Genomic DNA, 22,971 nt, shown 5'->3' on the forward strand with positions numbered 1-22,971 from the left:
AAAGATGTGGGTTGGAGAAGAGTTTAAATGTGGAAACCTCTTTGCATATTTGCCCAGAAAGGTAGAGAACTAAGAAAGAAAGAAAGTCAATAAAACTGATTTGAAGAAGTAATGATATCCTACAGGTAGTCAAGCTTGTGTATGCTTTTGCCTACATCTGTCTCAGTTATTCTTGGTTTCATTTCAGGCAGGGCTATGAGGAGGCCTATCAGACCTATCCGGCCCAAGGTTCACTGAGGGAAGACTATTATAGAGGGTATTACCACAGATATCCCAGGACAGCACAGGAGGATATAGGTATGAGAAATTCCTATGAAAAATGCTACTGTATGCCATTCTGAAGGTGCTGAAAGTGCATGTGGATGTGAAGGGTTGATCATGGACATGATAAGTGTTGCACCAACTTGCGTCACAAAGTACAGCCAAAGGATCTTCATTCTCACTTACAGCTCTCGGTTATTCCAGTTATAAACCCTCATTCAATTTGTACAATCTACCATAGTCCTAACTTTCAGTGCAAGGGTCTCCTACCTACACGCCAGCATGCCTTTAATGTGACCTGAAACCTCACCTCCTATTTCAGATCTCACACACATCTTTTAGTAGACAAAAATAAGTTTAGAACATAAGAACATAAGAACATAAGAAATGCCATCTCCGGATCAGACCTTCGGTCCATCAAGTCCGGCGATCCGCACACGCGGAGGCCCTGCCAGGTGTACACCTGTCGTAATTTATAGTCCACCATATCCTTACATGCCTCTCTTAAGGAGATATGCATCTAGTTTGCTCTTGAAGCCTAGGACGGTCGATTCCGCAATAATCTCATCTGGGAGGGCATTCCAGGTGTCAACCACTCTCTGAGTGAAGCAGAACTTCCTGACATTAGTCCTGAACCTGTCCCCCCTTAGCTTCATTACATGTCCTCTAGTCCGTGTCAAATTGGACAACGTAAATAATCTTCTCTGCTCTATTTTGTCGATTCCTTTCAGTATTTTGAAGGTCTCGATCATATCCCCACGCAGTCTCCTTTTCTCAAGGGAGAATAATCCTAGTGTTATAAATCTGTCCTCGTATTCCAGTTTTTCCATACCCTTCACCAGTTTTGTTGCTCGTCTCTGCACCCTCTCCAGCAGTTTTATATCCTTCTTTAGGTAGGGAGACCAATGTTGGACGCAGTATTCCAAGTGTGGTCTGACCATTGCCCTATAAAGCGGCATTATAACTTTCTCCGATCTACTCGAGATTCCTTTCTTTATCATGCCCAACATTCTATTTGCCTTCTTTGCCGCTGCCGCGCTTTGTGCCGACGGCTTCAGGGTCCTATCTATCAGTACACCCAGGTCCTTTTCTTGTTCACTCTTCCCCAGAGTTGCACCTGACATTGTATACTCGTATTCCTTATTCTTATTTCCTAAATGCATTACCTTGCATTTCTCCACATTGAACTTCATCTGCCATTTCTCCGCCCATGTTTCTAACCGACACAAGTCGCTCTGGAGTTTCTCTCTATCCTCATGCGATCTGATCGCCCGGCATAGTTTTGTATCGTCTGCAAACTTGATGATCTCACTGGATGTTCCTTCCTCCAGATCATTGATATAAATATTAAAAAGGATCGGCCCAAGTACCGAGCCCTGGGGTACACCACTAGTCACTTTCTCCCAGTCGGAGAACTTCCCATTTATGCCCACTCTCTGCTTTCGGTTTTCCAGCCATTTGCCTATCCATCTTTGTATATCCCCCTCTATGCCATGGCTTTGTAGTTTCCTGAGAAGTCTTTCATGTGGAACTTTGTCGAACGCTTTCTGGAAGTCCAAGTATATTATGTCCACCGGCTTCCCACTATCAATTTGCTCGTTCACGGTCTCAAAAAATTGGAGTAAATTCGTCAAACATGATTTCCCTTTCCTGAATCCGTGTTGACTGGGTTTCATCAAGTCGTGTGCGTCCAAGTGCCGGACCATGCTATCCTTGATCAGTGCTTCAACCATCTTGCCGGGGACAGACGTAAGACTCACAGGTCTATAGTTGCCCGGTTCCCCTCTTGATCCTTTTTTGAAAATTGGGGGTGACGTTCGCTATCCTCCAGTCGTCCGGTATCTGTCCAGTTCTGATTGTCAGGTTTGCAAGTTTTTGCAATAACTCTCCGATTTCAACCTTCAATTCCTTTAAGACTCTCGGGTGAATTCCATCCGGTCCAGGGGATTTGTCACTTTTAAGTTTGTCGATCTGATAGTATATCTGGTCTAAGTCCACTTCAACTGTGGTGAGGCTGTCTTCTATTTCTCCTGCAAACACTTTCTCCGCTTCAGGTATTGTTGAGGTGTCCTCCTTCGTAAAGACGGACGCAAAGAAGGAATTTAGTTTGTCTGCGATTTGTTTATCTTCCTTGATGTACCCTTTTCTTCCCTGGTCGTCCAAGGGTCCGACTGCCTCTTTTGCAGGTTTTTTCCCTTTCACGTATCTAAAGAAGGGCTTGAAGTTTTTGGCCTCCTGGGCTATTTTTTCCTCATATTCCTGTTTTGCATCCCTCACCGCCTTGTGACATTTCTTCTGATCATCTTTATGTTTGTTCCAGGCTTCGGTTGTCTTTATGTATTTCCATTTTTTGAAAGAGTCCTTCTTTTCTTTTATGGCTTCCTTCACCTGTTTGGTAAGCCATGCCGGTTCTCTTTTGCTCTTTGATCTCCGATCTTTGGAAATCCTCGGAATGTAGAGATCTTGTGCTTCTGTGATAGTATTTTTCAGTAGGGACCATGCCTGATCTACCGTTTCAAGTTTGTCCACCTTCTTTTCGAGTCGTTTTTCTACCATGGCTCTCATGCTATCGTATTTACCCTTTTTAAAGTTCAATGTGGTGGTTAAGGTTTTGGCATGTTTCCCTTTCCCGATGTCAAGTTTAAAGTTAATTACATTGTGATCACTCGTTCCCAGTGGAACCATGACTTCCACTACTGTTATCGGTCCCGTGAGGCCATTTAGGACCAAGTCCAAGGTGGCGTTGCCTCTTGTCGGCTCTTTTACCATTTGTTCCAGGAAGCAATCCCCTAGCACCTCCAGGAACTTGGCCTCCTTGCCGCAGTTGGAGGTTGCTAGTTTCCAGTCTATCCCTGGGAAATTGAAGTCTCCCAATATAATTACATTGCCTGTCTTGCATTCTTGTTTGATTTCCTCCATCATTTCTGAGTCAGTTTCCTCCGCCTGTCCTGGGGGACGATAGTAAAGGCCAATTTTCGTATCTGCTCCAAATTGACCAGGAATCTTGATCCAGAGTGACTCAAGCTTCTCTTTCATTTCTGTTGTAACCATTTCAACAGAATCTATTCCCTCCTTAATATATAGAGCAATACCTCCACCTTTCTGCCCTACTCGATCTCTTCTATACAGCTTGTATCCCTGTAGTACTGTGTCCCATTTGTTTTCTTCATTCCACCATGTTTCTGTTATGCCAATGATATCCAATATGTCATGTCTTGCTATTGTCTCTAGTTCCCCCATTTTGTTACCTAGACTTCTAGCATTCGTATACATACATCTAAGTTCCCTACGTGTTACCTTTTTGGACCTTCTACTCTTGGCCGTCCCTGTAGTTTCAATTACGATATCCTTAACTGCTCCTGTGTTATCACCCTTGTTTGCTGTGTGGTCGTCCCCTCCTGTGTCTGATTTGTCACTTCCTGCTTTTTCTCCCTTATTTGCCGTGAGGTCGTCTTCTCTTGTGTAGGAGTAGTTTTCCTTGGCTTCTTCGTCGGGGCATCCTGCTATCCGTGCCATCGACCGGTGGTCGACTGTCGGCTTTCCCCTATCTTTCAGTTTAAAGCCTTCTCGATTGCCTTCTTCATGTTGCCTGCCAAAACTCTTGCTCCTTCTTTGTTGAGGTGTAGTCCGTCCCTTCTGTAGTACTTGCTTTTTCCCCAGAACGCCGTCCAGTTGCGCACGAAGTCGAAGCCTTCTTCTTCGCACCATCGTCTCATCCAGGCGTTGATTACTTGCAATTCCCCTTGTCTCTTTCCATCTGCTCTTGGTACTGGGAGGATCTCAGAGAAGGCCCCTTTCACCTCCCTGATCTTCAGTTTTCTTCCAAGTGAGCGGAGCTGGCCCTTCAGCTCTTCCCTGTCATACTTCCGCCCGCTCACATCATTTGTTCCCACGTGGATAAGCACAGCGGTGTCCTCTCCCCGTGCGCCATCTATGATCCTGGAGATCCTGTTGGTCACATCCTTCACTCTTGCTCCAGGCAGACAGGTGACGACTCTGTCCTCTCTTCCTCCTGCGGTGTGGCTGTCCACATGTCGTATAATGGAGTCGCCTACGATGATCCCCATCTTCTTTATTCGGGGATTCCTTTTATACTTTTTATACTGTATTTTGTGCACCCAGAAATTATTTATCATGTAACATAATACATTTCAGTCCTACAGCATCTTGTGGTCACTCCTACAGAGTTGAGGTGTGGTCTGATTTTAAGAGCTATGGACTGAAACCAGGGAAGCCAGGGTTCAAATCCCTTTTGATGCTTCTTGTAACCTCAAGCAAATCACTTAATCCTCTATTGCCTTAGCTATAACCATAGATTGTAAGCCCTCCGGAGATAGAAAAATACTTAAGAACATAAGAGTTGTCCTACTGGGTCGGTCCAGTATTCTAGATCCAGGTCACAAATACCTGGCAGAGACCAAAAAAGTGATAAGATTCTATTCTATTTAACCCCAAGGATAAGCAGTGGCATTCCTCAGGTCTACCTAACTATTTAAGGACTTTTCCTCCAAGAATTTGCTAAACACAACTACATTAACTGCTTTTATTGCATGCTCCTGCACAGAGTTTGCTAAAGTGTGAGCTAAATCCTAAAACTGTTTAGTAAAATTGTGCAGAATTATGGGGGATATTTTTCTTAACTAAACAAGTGCCTACTAAGAAATCCCTGCAGCTGGGATCAACAGATTACAGTAATCATATGTGATCTGATGTCACTCTGAACCAAGGTCTTTGGTGAGCTTCTGCCTTCTTTTCAGGTTTAAACAATCAATCATGGTGACTCTTTTTCTTTGTAGACTGGAGACAAACTGGCTCATATGACAGTCAGACAGCGGTGTATCGGGATCAGAGCTATTACAGCACATACCAGCAGGAGCCTGAGCATGGGTCTTTTCAGCAGAGGAACGGGGCCTACTACAAGTAAGGTGGTGGGGGAGGGAAGAAAATAGAAGGACTTATGTGTATGCAGAGAGGTAGAGGTGGGGCAGAAAGAAAGCAGTATCCTGATCGATTTTCAGAGGTTTGTGTTCCATGAGGAGCTTGTTATACTAAAGGTGGACAAAGTGATGGGGCTGGATGGTGTATATCCGAGGATATTGAGGGAACTTAGGGAGGTTCTAGCCAGTGGTGTACCAAGGGCGGGGTGGGGGTGCAGACCGCCCCGGGTGCCAGCCCTAGGGGGGTGCATAGCCGGCCGGCCGGGTCCAGAACCTCCTATGCTGCTCTAAATGGTACCTGCACCTCAGCGCGACTACCGTACCTATTCCAAAGCAGTCGGCAGCCTTGCTGAAGTGCAGGAAGGTCCCGCGATGACTGCTGTCTGCCGCCTTTACTCAGGAAGATGTAAATGTCGGAGGGGGTGGACCACCATGACTAAAAATCACACTATTGTTTTGTAAAAGGGGGAGGGGTTAGTTTGTGATTACATATTCCATAACAGGCAAAGGTGTTTTCTGTGTTCTGTATGTTCGAAAGACATGGTTTTCTGTTAGGATTGACTGTGCCGGATTGATCTAGCTTGTTTCGTTTTACAATGGGTGTATTGATGTTGTACTACTCACTGCAGTATGTAAGATGCTGCCTTTTCCTAGGTACACTCTTGTGTGACGTGTGGAATGTTACTAAAAATCATGTTTTTCATACAGATGGGGGGAGGGTGTCAAAAAAATGATGGGCCCTGGGTGTCACATAGGCTAGGAACGCCGCTAGTTCTAGGAGCTCTGCTGGCTGACTTTTCAATGCTTCTCTAGAAGAAGGGCAGATGTGGTCCCTCTACACAAAAGTGAAAGTAAGGAAGAAGTAGGGAATTACAGGCTGATAAGTCTGACTTCTGTGGTAAGTAATGCTGTGGCAAATATTGGGGAAACACTTTAAAAAACAGAGAACAGTGCAGTTTCTGGAATCCAATGGATTTTAGTACCTGAGACAACATGGATTTACTAGAGGCAGATTTTGTCAGATAAATCTGATCAATTTCTTTGACTGGATGCCCAGAGAATTAGATAGAGGGAGTGTGCTATTTGTGGTGTATTTGGATTTCAGCAAAAAACTTTTGACAGTGTTCCACACAGGCATCTGCCCTTCTCCAATCCTCCAGTACCACTCCTGACTCTAGAGAAGCATTGAAAAGTCAGCCAGCAGAGCTGCCAGAACTTCCCTAATGTTCCCTCATGTACACAATCCTCTGAAAATCGATCAGGGTTTGTCGTACCTCCAATCCTATTTGCTTCTGCTTTCTAAGGTCTTGCTCCCAGTGCTTCAGCTGTGAACACAGAAGTATTTGTTAAGCAAGTCTGCCTTATATTTATCAGCTTCTACATATTCCTTTCCTTCACCTTTGAGTCTCACAATGCCATTTTTACTCTTTCTCCTATCACTAATATAACAAAAAAAAAGTCTTGTTCCTCCCTCTTGTTTTACCATGTCTGCTATTTTTTCTTCCATTTGCATCTTTGCTTTCTTGACTACTCGATCAGCCTCTCTTAACTTTTCCAGATATTTTTACCTGTCTTCTTCTTTCTGCAATCTTTTGTAGTTTATGAAAGCTAATCTCTTTTTCAGCTACTACTTTTGAGAACTAAAGCTGTCTTTATTTTCTCTTACAAAATGATTTGCTGCTTTTACAATAGCTCCTTTCAATTTTGCCCACTGCATTCCTACTTCTTCCAGATGTTCCCATCCAGGCAACAATTCCTTGGGCTACTGCTATCCCAGGCAAACTCCATGTTGGGATCTAAGCCATGGTCCCAGCATGGGTGTCCCTGGACAAATAGGTGAGGTACAATGATGCCCTGCTGGCCCCAGGTGAAGGCCCACATCCTACCACTGTGACTGACATAACAACTGGAAGTTTCCCTGCCTGACCCTCACAGCTAACATCAAGGTAGCAGGCCCAGAAACGCCCCACCCTGCAGCCCTACCTCTTGGTCAAACACACCATAGAGAGAGATGTAAGCTCTTTTGAGAAGGAACTGTCTCAGAAAATCACTGACTTCAGAAAATCACTGAAGACCCGTCTCTTTAACACATACTAATCCCAATTCTTGTCCTATCCGCCCAGCCATCTTCCCCTTTCACCAATTTCTCTTGATCTTAGATTAACTCATGCTCTTCCCATTTGTAATTGCATTCCACCCAAATTGTTTTCCCCCGCTCCCCTTCTCTGACAGACTCCCTTTTGATTCAAACCAACTTGGGTCTCTTCCATTTGTAATTTTGTATCCCTGAAAGTTCTTTTCTCTTCCCTGCAAAGGGACCTAACGAAGCTGGAAGAGTGGGCCAAAAAGTGGCAGATGCGTTTTAATATAGAGAAATGCAAGGTCATGCATGTTGGGAAAAAAAACCCGATGTTCAGCTATACATTGCTAGTTGTAAGTACCCTTGAAAGAGACCTGGGTGTGCTGGTGGATACAACAATGAAAGCATCAGCACAATGCGTGACAGCCTCAAAGAAAGCAAACAGAATGCTGGGTATCATCAAGAAGGGTATCACGACCAGGACAAAGGAAGTCATCATGCCACTGTACCGTGCAATGGTGCGCCCGCATCTGGAGTACTGTGTCCAGTATTGGTCGCCGTACCTCAAGAAGGACATAGCATTGCTTGAGGGGGTCCAGAGAAGAGCGACGAAAATGGTAAGAGGTATGGAAAACCTTTCGTATGCCGACAGGCTAGAACAGCTGGGGCTGTTCTCCCTGGAAAAGAGGAGACTTAGAGGAGACATGATACAAACTTTCAAGATCCTGAAAGGCATAGATAAGGTAGACAGGGACAGATTCTTCAGACTGTGGGGAACAACAAGTACAAGGGGGCACTCGGAGAAACTGAAAGGGGATAGGTTTAGAACCAATGCCAGGAAGTTCTTCTTCACCCAGAGAGTGGTGGACACATGGAACGCACTCCCGGAGGTTGTGGTGGGGCAGAAAACACTACAGGGATTCAAAGAAGGTTTGGATAAATTCCTGAAGGAAAAGGGGATTGAGGGATACAGATAGAAGTAAGGATAGGTTTTTTAGGGCAGGGAACACTTGACAGGTCATGGACCTGATGGGCCGCTGCGGGTGCGGACCGCTGGGTGTGATGGACCTCTGGTCTGATCCCGGTGGAGGCAACTTCTTATGTTCCCATTACATCTCTTACCCTCATTGTATGTATCTTGTTGTAATCATCTCATGCTCTCATTGCATGTATCTTGTTGTAAACCGCTTTGAACTTATGTATCTTGTTGTAATCATCTCATGCTCTCATTGCATGTATCTTGTTGTAAACCGCTTTGAACTTATGTATCTTGTTGTAATCATCTCATACTCTCATTGCATGTATCTTGTTGTAAACCGCTTTGAACTTATGGTATAGCAGTATGTAAGAAATACAATTATTATTATTATTATTTTGATGCTTTGTCTAGTAGCGATATATAAATGATTAGTAGTAGCAGAATGGTCAAAGTAGAGGTCTGTTGTCTTGCTCTAGCAATTTGTGTGGTATAAACCTAAAGATATGCCAAGGCAGTGCATAGACTAGAGTTTGCTCTCTGTTCAGCATGCTTCTTGAGGCCCTACCTACATGGCTGAGGCCTTTGGGAAATGCACAAACAGCTGCTTCCTGTAGACATGTTTTTCATTATAACATGTTAAATAGTAGACATGTTAATTAATGTTTAATAATGTTTAAAAGGTCATGTTTAAATATACATGTGTTTATTTATTTAATTCAATTTATATCCCGTCCTCCGCAAGGAGCGCAGAACGGGTTACTTAGTAATATACATAACAAGGCATATAACAATTAATAACAAAGCACAGAAGTCTAAGGGAATCATAATCAAAACTTAAACACGTCTAAAAACCCACCCAATTCGACACTTGGACGAACTAAAAGACAGGTAGTCTAAGTACCGATAATCAAACTGATTTTTGGGACGTGTCGAGGGAATTTTTAGGCCTCTGAATCCTGCTGTGTGCCCAGAGATAAAAAGGGTGTATCTGGAGGAGCTGTTAGGGCGGGATGTGGGCCGACTTAGACTTAGTCATCCTGGAGGGATAATTGAAGATTTTACTAGACATCCTGGACGGAACGTAAACGTGATGAGTTAGATAATGCATAAACATGTAAAAGTGCCAAAACGTTATCCTAAGTGACCAGATAACCACTGCAGAGACAAAGTAAAGACCCCCACACATTCCCTCAGTATTCACTGAACTCCTAATGCATCCACAAAGATCGGAATAAAAACATACAGTACATGTATCCAGAACATCAGCACCTGGTATAGGAAAGCCTAGTTGAGCTGCATAGAGGTGTCTTAAATAGCCTAGGGGGTTGGCTAGTGAACCATAGAGAGGAGGACCCAGGCCCATAAGCCACTCTAACCACTACATTTATGGTGGAACATGTGCACCCACCAACCCCCCCCAAACCCTACTATATTGCCATATAGGATTCCAGCTGCAGTCATAAGGGCTATTGGGGTTGTAGACAGGTGGGCATAGTGGGTTTTGGGGGGGCTCACCATAATCCATAAGGGAGTTATGGTGAGATGTTTGTGTGTCATCATTTTTACAGTAGTGCCCTGTAAGGAGCCCCACTGCTCTGTTGCGATGTCTGGGAGGCCAGTCCAATACAAGATTGGCCCCTCCCATGCCCAAATGGTTTTGCTCTGGTTGTTTGGGACTTGGATAAAATTTTGGTCGTAAATGTGGTATAAAGATAGACATACTGGTGGTCTGGATGAACAATAGCCTGAATGTCCAGATAGACGATTTTTGGGGAAAAAAAAAATTATATTAGACAAAGTTTTTGAGAATGGGCATTTTCCCACTGCCATATGACCAAATTCGACTTAGATGTTTGTTTTGATTATGCCCCTCTATGGCAATATGGGTACAGTGAGATGTGTCTAGTTCAATTTTCTAGATTAGCAGACAATTGGACGGTGAAATATGCATAAAATAAGCTAAACTTTAAGTTTATATACCGCATCCTCTCCATAATTATAGAGCCTGGCAAGGTTTACAAGAGTTTAATAAAGGAAGGAGTAGCATAGAGGGGTTGGATGTTGAGTCCAGGGGGGAAGAGAACATTACAATTTTGTGAAGAGCCCAGTTTTCAGGTGCTTACGGAATAGTTGGAAGGAGCCCAGAATCCGTAGTGGGGCAGTAAGATTATTCCAGAGCTCTGTGATTCTGAAAAAGAGAGATTTGCCCAATTTTCCCGCATAGAGGATCCCTTTTAGTGAGGGGAAGGATAGTTTAAGCTTTTGGGTGGGCCTGGTGGTGTCAGGGCTCGAGGAGTTCCAAGAAAGCGAGATTAATAGAGGGAGGATGCTGTGTAGGATCTTAAAAGTTAGGCAGGCGCATTTGAAATGAACTCTGGAAATTATTGGGAGCCAGTGAAGTTTGGACAGAAGTGGGGAAACATGATCAAATTTGTGTTTTGCGAAGATCAGCTTGGCTGCAGTGTTCTGAATTAGCTGAAGTCTTTGAAGACTTTTTTTAGTTAGACTTAAATAGATGGAATTGAAATAGTCTAGTCTGGAGAGGATGATAGATTGAACAAGGACGGCAAAATGTTGTTGGCAGAAGCAGGATTTCACTTTCCTCAGCATGTGGAAGCTAAAGAAGCATGATTTTACCAGGGAGCTGAGGTGGTCATTGAAGGAAAGAAAAGAGTCGATAATGATGCCTAGGACTTTGCTAGAGAACTCGAGCTGCAGTGTGGCTCCAGAGGGTAGTGAGAAGCTGTTCTAATTTTGGGCCGAGCCAGAGTAGTTTCGTTTTGGACTCATTCAGTTTCATTTGAACTGAGAAGGACCAGGATTGGTGTTTTGTTATGCAGGCTGTGATGTTCTCAGAGAGGTTGGTAAGGTTTGAGTTTGTCTTGAGAAGGACAAGGATGTCATCAGCATATGTATAGATAGTTTCGAAGGGAGACAGATGGAAGAGTTTCAGAGAGGACATATAGATGTTGAAGAGAATAGGGGATAGGGGTGATCCCTGCGGGACTCCGCAAGTCGGTTTCCAAGGAGCGGACGTGGTGCCTTTGTGTTGACAGTGTAGGAGCGGGAATGTAAGAAGTCTGAAAACTATTTTAAGACTGTGGAGTCGATGCCGATCTCAGAAAGTTGATAAATTGGGAGATGCATGAAGCCTGAAGCATTCACAGGGAGAGAGTCAGTATGTGCACAGGGAGAGTCTGTTGAACATCTATTAAGAGTAGTTTGGGAGTAACGTCCTGAAGAGTCAGGTGAAGAGGTAGGTTTTAATTGCTTTTCTAAAGCTCAAAAACCATCAAGGGATTTGATGTTAGAAGGAAGTTGATTCCAGTGCTTTGTTAAGAGGTGAGAGTATGTTACAGATATAGACATGAGAAATGTTAAAAAGATGATTTTAAATGATACTGCTTTTAATAAATAGATGTGCTAATGAATGGGGGGAGGGGGTTGGGTATTGCAGTGAAATGAAGGAGATACACACTTCTGGAGTATATACATATGAAGAGGATTGGGACAAGCTTGACACATGTCTGTTGTCTCACCCTAGAAACTTGTCAGGCACGAGCTAGCAGGTGTGCTTAGCCACTGGAGAGCATAGGGGCAGCAGTCATGAGGCACCTCCAGCATGGGACGAGTGGTGGTGGCCATCTGTGAGCATCTCAACCTAGTCAATCATAACTACTGGGATATTGAGGACTGTAAGTTAAAAAAGAGGCAGCTAGGAGTACAGCAACCCCCCTCATCCACCTTTGTTATTTGCAGATGGCCTTAGGATTGGGTGAGGGCCGGGGGCCCCTGCGCTAACTCTACTGAACATGAGGGGTGAGACATAGACAAGGAGAAGGTATGAGGGACAGGAAGGGGAAACTGGACTCTAGGAATCATGACTGGCTCCAACAAATGGGAACATAACAATAAGACCCTGTTAGCGTCTTTTGTGGTGGGCCACAGCTCAGCTCAGTGTTGCCTGGGACACTCAGAGTTGCTTAGATATCTACAGTCCGCTGGCGTCATTCTCCCCACAGTAAACCCTAAATGGTAGAACCACTTTTATGGACCATTCACTGATGTCCCTTATATTCTTGGAGGCTAGTGGATGTTATTTATTTATTTGGTTTTATATCACGTCTTCCCCAGAGAGCTCAGGACGGGTTACAGTTTAACATCACACAGGGTTACAGTTGACATTTATAGGGTTACAATAAACATTACATAGGGTTACCATTTGGCAGTAAGTGGGGTTATGACTTTGCAATCAAGGTGTGCCGTATGAGAAATCTATCTAATTAGTACAGTGTAACATATATGTTCCATAGGAGTTGAACTAGCTTAGCATAGATGTGACAGATAATTTGGCTACCATGATGTCTTGCATACGGGCATTGTTTATACAAGGATGGCCCATATCTACAAGTATCAGTTGAATGACTTCAGTCTATAGAAGTTTCCTTGGGGACAGTTACAGAGGAAGAGGAGAAAGGCAGTGTGAGGAGGTGTAATTAAGGCTAGGCAAAGAGGTATGTTTTTATAGCTTTCCTGAAGTTTAGAAGGCCTGATGTGTGGCGGTAGATTATTCCAAAGGTTTGGAAGGAAATAGGAGTGAGATCTTTTCTGGGCAATTTGGAGCTGGAAGGCATGACCTGGGGGTATGTGTAGGCGTATTTCATCTTGGGAGCATATCTGTGTGAGCATATTTTTTTTTTATTTATTGAAATTTTAATATAATTTCACAAGAGATCTCTTGTACAAGAAAATCAGAGGAAAAACATTCATACAAATGAACAACTTTAAAGAAGAGAAAAAATATTAACGGCCTCTTTTCCATGTTGTAATTTGTCTGGGTTTTCTTTAAGCTTCTTAGTTTCTGTAGAAAACTCTTCTTTGGTATCTTTTAATGACTTTCCCAAATTGTCCACAGTACTTACGAGAGTTTTCAATTCCTGGGAAGATCCTGCAACCGTTGTGTTTAATCTCTTGAGAGCGACCCGTATGATCTCAAGGGTCTTTAAACTCCAAGTTCAGCCAAATCAGCTCCCTGGACTCTCTGCTCTTGTTTCCTCTCAGCTACTGCCCCTTCAAACAGGATTTCCCTTGGTGTTCCTTCCATACAAGGATCACCTGACAGAGCCTCAAGAAGAGCAGGACACAGTGGTGGGACAGTCGCTGGAGGGGACCCCAAATTGCTGGCAGCTCCACCTGCCGATGAAAGCTCAGGTCCTCCAGAATCCATCGGACCGCTGATGGCTGCAGCATACTCCAGAATCGATCTTTGATTTGGGGTGGAAGTCCTCGTCAGGAGGGGGTCTGAACGAATTGCACCCTTCCTCTTAGAGTGAGGCATCTGTAAAAACGAGCAGAGCGCTGCCCGAAGGTAAATTTGAAATGCCTAGAGACGCGTTGGAAAGCAGCCGACTATACCGCCGCCATCTTGATTCCTCCGATGCCCGTGTGTGAGCATTTTTACCCGCTCTATGGCTAGTTATGTACTTGTGCCTAAAACATAGGGATATGTTTGGCCTGTTATGCATTCTGTCAGCGAAAGTAAGCACCTACTTTTCTTTACAGATTAATTTTAAGCTCCAAGTTTCTTTTTCTTTGTTATACCACCCATTGGGGTCCACCTATGTGCTTTACATATACTGTATGTATAAAGTTTATAATATAGAAACGTTGAAAAAAATATCGTTAGGATAGGACAGTTAGAGGAAGTGCTGAGGACAGAATTGGAATAGCACTTCCCAGGCCATCCTGTTGCACCTGCCATTTGGCTCTGGTTAGTGTCCCTTCATAGAAGTATGCCCTTGCTGAAGTTGTACAGAGAGAAATGGCTGAGGGGAGATATGATTGAAGTCTACAAAATCCTGAGTGGAGTAGAGCGGATACAAGTGGATCAATTTTTTACTCCGTCAAAAATTACAAAGACTAGGGGACACTAGATGAAATTACAGAGAAATACTTTTAGAACCAATAGGAGGAAATATTTTTTTACTCTAGAGAATAGTTAAGCTCTGGAATGCATTGTCAGAGGTTGTGGTAAGAGCAGTTAACGTAGCTGGTTTTAAGAAAGGTTTGGACAAATTCCTGGAGGAAAAGTCCATAGTCTGCTATTGAGGCAGACATGGGGGAAGCTACTGCTTGCCCGGGATCGTTAGCATGGAATATTGCTACTTTTTGCATTTTTGCTAAGTACTAGTGACCTGGATTGGCCACCATTGGTCTGACCCAGTAAGGCTATTCTTATGTTTTTATCATCTTAGGATATACTCAGGCTGTGAGAGCATCCCATATCTACTCTGACTGATTTTCTCTCTCTGCAGGGCTGAGCATTATGATGAGAGTTACATCTGGGATTCCAGGCAGAAGAGGGATGGAGAGGAACTGCAGAGGAATTTGCCAGAAGAGTCTGGTCCTCAGCAAGATGAGGTAATAATTGAATGGAGGGAGAGGGTGAATTTTCAAGCAACATTGCAAACAGAGTGGTGGCTTCTCTGAGCCCTTTGTGACCCTTTTGTGGTAGCTTGTCTTTAGACCTTGAATTTTTTTTTTTTTTTAGAAATGTGCTGACCGATTACTCCATTGTCGGTGAGTGCCGGGATGGCTGCACTGACCGTCCTGATAGGGCATGCACTATCTTATGGACTCTCCATGTGCCAAGGAGATGAGCATCAAATATATAGAGAAATCTTCCTCAGTGTTGCTATTTTTTTCTGTGAGAGGAGGCTGGGGTTTGGAAGTGAGGAGTGTTGCTCAAGAGAGCATCCACTCAAACTCAGGGGCGGGAAATTTCATGGCGACACCAGGAAATATTTCTTCACCGAGAGAGTGGTTGATCCTTGGAACGAGCTCCCGGTGCAGGTGATCGAGGCAAACAGCGTGCAAGAATTTAAGAGCAAATGGGATGCCCATGTGGGATCCCTTAGAGAGTTAAGCCAAGGGAACCTGTCACCAGGAGTGGGATACCTAGGATAGTAGACTTGGGGGGTGGGTCAGTAGAATGGGCAGACCTGATGGGCTATGGCCCTTATCTGCCGTCATCTTCTATGTTTCTAATCAGTGCTGTTTCAGAAGGTGTACTTGCCAATTTCGGTAGCATGGAATGTTGCTACTCTTTGGGTTTTGGTCAGGTACTAGTGACCTGGATTGTCACCATAAGAACAGGCTGCTGGGCTTGATGGAGATTGATCTGACCCAGTAAGGCTGTTCTTGTGTTCACAGCGTGTGAACTGTAAAGCTCTAATCTTTTAGGTCTTCTCTATATATCCTCAGTTTTTTGCTGTTGCTTTCTTCCCCAAACTTTGAATGTCAGCAGTGAGGGAAGGGTTGCAGAAAACATTTCCTCTTTCTGCTGCTATGAGAGTTGGAGGGTGAGGGAGTTAAGTTGCATTAGGGCTCTAAGTTGTGTTATTTATCCTTTAACCTGTGTTGTTAGGTGCCATTGACTCATATTAGAGTCCTAGTGACTTGATGATATCAAGTTTTCATGACAGAATACAGAAATAGATTACCGGGCCTTTCTTCTGCACAGTATAAATTTGATGTTGTTATATCAAATACAATCCTCCGTTTCCAACACTGCCCATCTGCTGCTATCCAGATGGGTGGTACAATGTTAGTCTGACATCTCCGCTAAAACCTGTCCACCTCGGGGTGGCCCTCCTGGTAGTGAAACTACTGATGGCACAGCTTTCAGGTTCATAGATGAGCACAAGTTCTAGTGGCATGTACCATGACTGGAGTTAACCCGTGTTAAAGGGCACTACCATGAGTTAGATTACCATAATACAGTGATAACCAGGTCACCACGGGTTATATATAATGAAATGAAAAATATACAAATGCATGTAAAGCAGCTGATTGCTATGTAAATTTTATAATTCTAGGGGCACCATATTAACAGATGGTGTCAGCAAGGGCAGAAGCTACTGGGGATTGCATCTGCCCTGGGACCCATGAGACCAGCAGATATGTGCCAGCAAGATTCCAGACTTGTGGGAAGGACATTTGAGAGCTGGAGAGTCAGATTAAATAGGGTGGGGTCAGGATCAGGGGGGGGGAGAGGATATGATTGGGCTGAGGATGTGATCAGGGGTTTGGAAGGGACAGCATTGGGGCCTCTTTGGGTCATGGCTATGAGACCAGATGCTTTCAGCTACTGGAATAATGCAGCTCGCAAAGCTGTGTTATTCACTTGCCATGGTAGTCAGCAATACTGGGATGTTGGTGACTCCCATGGTAAATGAACATGGAGTAAAAGCTCGCTTTTTACCATACCCTGATAACGCCTCTTCTCAATGGGCAGGGCAGGGGCAGTGTCAGCACTGCTGCTGAACAGCACTTTTAAAACTAATAGGAGGAAATATTTTTCACTCAGAGAATAGTTAAGCTTTGGAACACGTTGCCAGAGGTTGTGGTAAAAGCTAATAGCGTAACTGGTTTTAAGAAAGGTTTGGACAAATTCCTGGAGGAAAAGTCCATAGTCTGTTATTAAGACATGGGGGAAGCCTCTGCTTGCCCTGGATCAGTAGCATAGAATGTTGTTATTCTTTTGGTTTGGGCCAGGTACCGTGAGAATGGGCTACTGGGCTTGATGGAACATTGGTCTGACCCAGTAAGGTTATTCTTATGTTCTTATGTATAACCCTCAGGTATGCTTGGTGTCAGATGTTTTTTCTTTCCATCTCTTCTAATCTTCATTTTGTAATATATTTAAGTTCTTGTTCTGTTAGTCTTTCCCTTTGTCGCTCTTCCCATTCCCTGACCACAGCACCTATGCTGTTTCACTGCCAGAGTCTCAGCAGCTCTTCAGCACCTCATGCTGTTTGCTTTTCTCATTAGGACATGTCCTTCTCAGACTAATCCCCTTTCCTGATTTTCTCCTAGCTTTCCACTGCCAATGAACCAAGTCTGCTCTTGCAGTATCGGGACTCTGGTCTCTCATCCAGCAGCTATGAGCTAAGCCAGTACATGGTGGACTCCTCTGACCAGTATGACCGAGCACACTCAAGGAGCTGGAGTTCAGTCCAAGCAGGTAAGAACCGCATGCCATACAGCCAGAGCCACCAACTGGATCTATTCCTTCAGGGCCAGCCAATCTAGTCCTGCTGTTATCCCTTTACGTTTATAGAGCTGTTTTTCTTAGGGAAATCAGAACTATACATGCTCACATGCAGTGGTGTACAATCGATTGGTTGAATTTATTCTGAAAAACGTTTGTTGACTGGTAACCCTATAGAGAAAATATATCTATTCTCTTCTATTCCTTTTTTATTCTTTCCAACCCAACGGATATTGAAAAGAAATATACAGAAGCAGTCATTATGTCTGGAAAGAAAACAGCTGAAAATTTAATGGAATGGGATGAAACTTGGCTTATGGGATACGGATAAAAGGACACATTCAGGCTTAAGTTCAGACTGCTGGAGATCACCAGCAATCTACTGCAGTTTGCTGCAATACCAGAAATTCAGTATCATTGCCATATCTGGCCACTGGCATTGAATTTCCGGACTATTTTTGACTGGCTGAGACATTTCTGGCTATGCCAATATACAGTGACTAGCCAGCTAAGTCTCAATGACCAAGTGTATACTACCCTTTTAGGCAGTTGTCTTTGGCCACTGAACGTAGCTGGCGAGCCACTGAGCATTGGCAGTGACTGGATATATCTGCTTTGTGGAGAGGAAATCCTCACAGATTTACTTCAATTAGGTGGCTTCTGTCGTCAGCCTGAGCTTTATTATTTTACACTGAAGTAAGAGGGAGAATTACATATGAGGGTTGATTCATAAGTCATGGCAACTATTTTTTTCTCTCAAAAATAGCGCCAACACTGGAAATCTAATATATATGTTTGAAAGTGTGTGACATGTTCTTCTTAATATTGCCACCAGGTGAAAGATGAGTGCATAGGTCTCTGGTAGGGGAGAAGCAAAAATCATGACATTTTAAATTATCGTTTTATTAAGGCATACAGTGTTGCACAACTCCATAATCCTACAGCCAGCCAGTTTGTTGGGGATTGGAGACTAATTTGAAGCATGTTAACAGTTAAACATACTCACTCTCAAGCTCACTCTGTGCTTGGTTTACTGAAACAATTAACATTTATTACTTGTTTGTTAATAAAATGATGATTTTCAAATGTCATGTTTTTTGCTTCTCCCATATCAGAAACTGCTGCACTCATCTCTCATCTGGTGGCAACATTAAGAAGCTAATCCAACAAAAGAGCAGAGAGGACCAGGTCTTCAAATTCGATAAATCTTTAATAGCAACCAGGCAAAGTAAATAACAACCAGACTCGACATGGACTATGTTTTGATTAAAGAGCCTGCTTCTCGTAAAGCCTGCGGCTAGATAGGCAAGAAAAGATAGAGGACAGCAATCATCATGGGGGACTCCATCATCAGACAAGTCGAGAGCCACATAGCAGGAGGAAGACAGGATCGGCTGGTGACCTGCCTACCGGGAGCCAAGGTGGAAGATATAGTGAGCCACATCGACAGGATCATTGACAGCGTGGAAGAGGAAGATATGGCGGTGGTGATCCATGTGGGGACAAACAAGGAAATTATGAGAGGAAATGCAATTCTGGACTTAATTCTAAATGGACTATGAGGACCGGCGCAAGGTGTAGAAGTAGAAGGGACGCTGGGAAGCAGTGATCACAATATGATCCGCTTCAACCTGGACACAGGGGCAAAACATTGATCCAGAACGACAGCCACAGCACTGAACTTCTGAAAAGGGAATTACGAAGGGATGAGACTCATGGTAGGGAAGAAGATTAAGAAGAGGATAAGCACTGTAAAAACGCTAGAGAAAGCGTGGTCCCTTATTAAGGACAGTCACCGAGGTGCAAAATCTATATATACCGCGTATCAACAAGGGATCCAAGAGGACAAAGAACAAGGAACCGGCGTGGCTCACTTTATCGGTGAAGGAAGCGATCAAAGACAAGAAGACTTCTTTTAAGGAATGGAAAAGGTAAAAAATGGATGAAAGCTGGAAAAAGCACAAACAACATCAAAGCAGGTGCCATAAGGCGGTAAGAGGGGCAAAAAGAGACTACGAGGAAAAAATAGCCAAGGAGGCAAAAAACTTCAAGCCATTCTTTATATATATTAAGGGGAAACGACTCGCGAAGGAAGCAGTGGGTCCGATGGAGGACCATGGAATAAAGGAAGTGCTAAAGAAGGACAAAGAGATCGCAGACAAACTAAACACATTTTTTGCGTCTGTATTTATCGAAGAGGATAAAAACAACATACTGGAAGCCAACAGGCTATACGCAGGAAATGAAGATGGGAAACTGACAGGGTTGGCGGTCAGTCTAGAAGAAGTATGCAGGCAGATTGATAGGCTTAAAAATGATAAATCCCTGGGACTGGACGGCATCCATCTGAGGGTAATCAAGAAACTGAAAGCGGCTATAGCCAATCTGTCGATCAAATCAAAAAGGATTCTGGAAGACTGGAAAGTGGCAAATGTTACACCAATCTTCAAGAAAGGCTCAAGGGGAGATCCGGGAAACTACAGACCGGTGAGTCTGACCTTGGTACCAAGAAAGATTGTAGAGGTGCTGATAAAGGACCGCATTATTGATTACCTTGACGGACACAATCTGATGAGGACCAGCCAGCACGGCTTCAGCAAAGGAAGATCTTGCTGCACTTCTTCGAGGGAGTAAACAGACAGATAGACAAGGGTGACCTAGTCGACATTGTATATCTGGATTTTCAGAAGGTGTTCGACAAGGTTCCGTGGCTGAAATACTCACGTAGATTAAAAACTGGCTGGCGGATGGGAAATAGAGAGTGGAGCTAAACGGACAATGCTCAGACTGGAAAAGCGTCACAAGTGGAGTGCCGTAGGGTTTGGTGCTTGGACTCGTGCTCTTCAACATATTCATAAATGATATGGAAATTGGTACGACGAGTGAGGTAATTAAATTTGCAGATGATACGAAGTTATTCAGAGTAGTGAAGATGCAGGAGGATTGCGAAGACCTGCAACGTGACATAAACACACTCGAGAAATGGGCTGCGACAAGGCAAATGAGATTTAATGTGGATAATTGTAAGATGATGCATTTTGGTAACAAAAATCTTATACACAAATACAGGATGTCCGGTGCAGTACTTGGAGAGACCCCCTAGGAAAGAGACTTGGGAGTACTGGTTGACAATTTGATGAAGCTGTCCGCGCAATGTGCGGCAGTGGCGAAAAGGGTGAACAGAATGCTAGGAATAATTAAAAAGGGGACCACGAACAGATCGGAGAAGGTTATCATGCCGTTGTACCGGGCCATGGTACGCCCTCACCTGGAATGCTGTGTCCAGCACTGGTCGCCGTACATGAAGAAGGACACAGTACTACTTGAAAGGGTCCAGAGAAGAGCGACTAAAATGGTTAAGGGGTTGAAGGAGTTGTCGTACAGTGAGAGATTAGAGAAACTAAGCCTCTTCTCCCTTGAAAAGAGGAGATTGAGAGGGGACATGATCGAAACATTCAAGATAATGAAGGGAATATACTTAGTAGATAAAGACAGGTTGTTCATCCTCTCCCAGGTAGAGAAAACGAGAGGGCACTCTCTAAAGTTAAAAGGGGATAGATTTCGTTCAAATGTAAGGAAGTTCTTCTTCATTCAGAGTGGTAAAAAACTGGAACACTCTTCTGGAGTCTGTTATAGGGGAAAACACCCTTCAGGGATTCAAGACAAAGTTAGACAAGTTCCTGCTAAACCAGAACGTACACAAGTAAGGCTAGACTCAGTTAGGGCACTGGTCTTTGACCTAAGGGCCGCCATGTGAGCAGACTGCTGGACATGATGGATCACTGGTCTGACCAGCAGCGGCAATTCTTATGTTCTTAACAAATAAAACAGTGCGAATAATATAAACAATAAAATGTGCAAATAAAAACATTAAAAAAGTATGATTAAAGTACACATAAAGTATTAAAATTATAAAACCAATTAATAACTTGTTAAAATCTTTAAAAAAATCTAAAAAAGCTATTAAAGATTTATCTGGTTGAAGACCTGGTCCTCTCTGTTCTTTTGTTGGACTGTCTTGCTATGGTGCAGTTTGGTACTTCCCTTTGCTGTGGCAACATTATGAAGTACATATCACACATTTTCAAATGTATATATTAAAGACGCCATGAGTTTGGTTGGTTTGAACTATTCAATGCGTTTCTTTTAGATTTCACATTTGAATTTTGGCAGTGTTCATGTGTTTTGCCAGCAAAATTATTTTTGGCTTTGTGATTCTTAAGACTCCTGAGGCAGGCCTGTTGGCCGAAACATGTACGTGTTGTGGCCACCACTATAGCCCAGAACAGGGCTCTGGAGAAATCCTGGTGACTACAACAAACAGTGCACCAGCGTGTGACCCGACATGGAGTCACCCTGCAGGACCGGACTCTTCAACAGCACTCAAAATTAAACTCAAAAATAAAGTTCCAACAATATGGTTGCTTAGAGCAATAGTTCAGTTTAATCAACTCTTAAGGCAGGTAAGTAATTCCTCAAACTTTGTTACATTCATCAGGATTCCTTACAGCAGGGGTGCCCAATACGTCGATAGCGATCGACCAGTAGCTCAGGAAGGCAACGTGAGTCGATCGCAGAGCCCATCCCGGGCTCCGTGATAGACTCGTGTTGCCGTCCTGATCTACAGGCCGATCAGCCTTCATCTCCAGTGTTCTCCCTAGGGCCTTTTAGCTGGGCGGTCCGCCCAGCTATCATCTGCCGCTGCTGAACATTTAAAAAACCCAAAAAAAACCAGCTTGGAGATTTCAGCCCGTAGCGAACTTATGCTCCGGGCTCTAACATGTGCGTGCCGGCTTCTCTTCTCTTCCCTCCGAAACCGGAAGTTATGTCGGGGGTTGGGGGGAGGGAGAGAAGGGAAGCCGGCACGCACATGTTGAGAGCCCTGAAGCAAGCGTTCGCTACGGGCTAATGCGGGAGACAGGTTAGTGAAGCATTTGTTCTTCTTCCTGCCTGGGTCCTGCCTACTTTCTGTTTCCGCGAAGGCAGGACCCGGCAGCATTTCCCCCAATAGGTTGATCACGATCTTGGGCTGATCAGCCTTCCTCTTCCCGACGGCAGAATTTACGTCGGGGAGAGGAATGCTGGTTGGCCGAAACAGGGAGAGCTTGGGGCCTGTTATTGGTGGCGTTTGGGTCCTGGTCCCCGATGGCAATGGCAATGGCAGTGGCTTGGGGGAGGGCAGGGAGAAAGAAAGAAAAAGGGCAGGCAGGGAGACAGAAGGAAAGAAGAGAAACAGAAAAAAATGAAAGGGAGGCAGAGAGAAAGAAAGGGCAGGGAAGAGGAAGGAAAAGTTGGGGGGAAGGAATGAGGTCTGGAGGAGAAGAAGCATACAGGCTAAAAGAAAGGAAGAAAGATTGTATGCACAGTCAGAAGAAGAAAGTGCAACCAGAGACTCATGAAATCACCAGACAAGGTAGGGAAAATGATTTTATTTTAAATTTAGTGATCAAAATGTGTCTGAATTTATATCTGCTGTCTACATTTTACACTAAGGTCTCCTTTTACTAAACCGCAATAGAGGTTTTTAGCGCAGGGAGCCTATGAGTGTCGAGAGCAGCGCTGGGCATTCAGCGCAGCTCCCTGCGCTAAAAACTGCTATCGTGGTTTAGTAAAAAGGGAGGGGGTATATTTGTCTATTTTTGTATGGTTGTTACTGAGGTAA

General features: G+C 44.0%; 1 protein-coding gene across 4 annotated transcripts in view; it reads left to right on the forward strand.

Annotated features, from left to right (window-relative positions):
• SEC16B (SEC16 homolog B, endoplasmic reticulum export factor) overlaps positions 1 to 22,971 on the forward strand; it is a 172,766-nt gene that overhangs the window by 24,287 nt on the left and 125,508 nt on the right. For all 4 annotated transcript variants that reach the window (XM_033915204.1, XM_033915203.1, XM_033915205.1 and 1 more), the window contains exons 3-6: positions 188 to 297; positions 5,058 to 5,181; positions 14,572 to 14,677; positions 17,135 to 17,282. In XM_033915204.1, coding sequence (XP_033771095.1) covers positions 188 to 297; positions 5,058 to 5,181; positions 14,572 to 14,677; positions 17,135 to 17,282 — 488 coding nt within the window. The remainder of the gene's footprint in view (positions 1 to 187; positions 298 to 5,057; positions 5,182 to 14,571; positions 14,678 to 17,134; positions 17,283 to 22,971) is intronic.

Source organism: Geotrypetes seraphini, chromosome 12 (genome assembly GCF_902459505.1).
Source record: "Geotrypetes seraphini chromosome 12, aGeoSer1.1, whole genome shotgun sequence".
Lineage (NCBI taxonomy): Eukaryota > Metazoa > Chordata > Amphibia > Gymnophiona > Dermophiidae > Geotrypetes > Geotrypetes seraphini.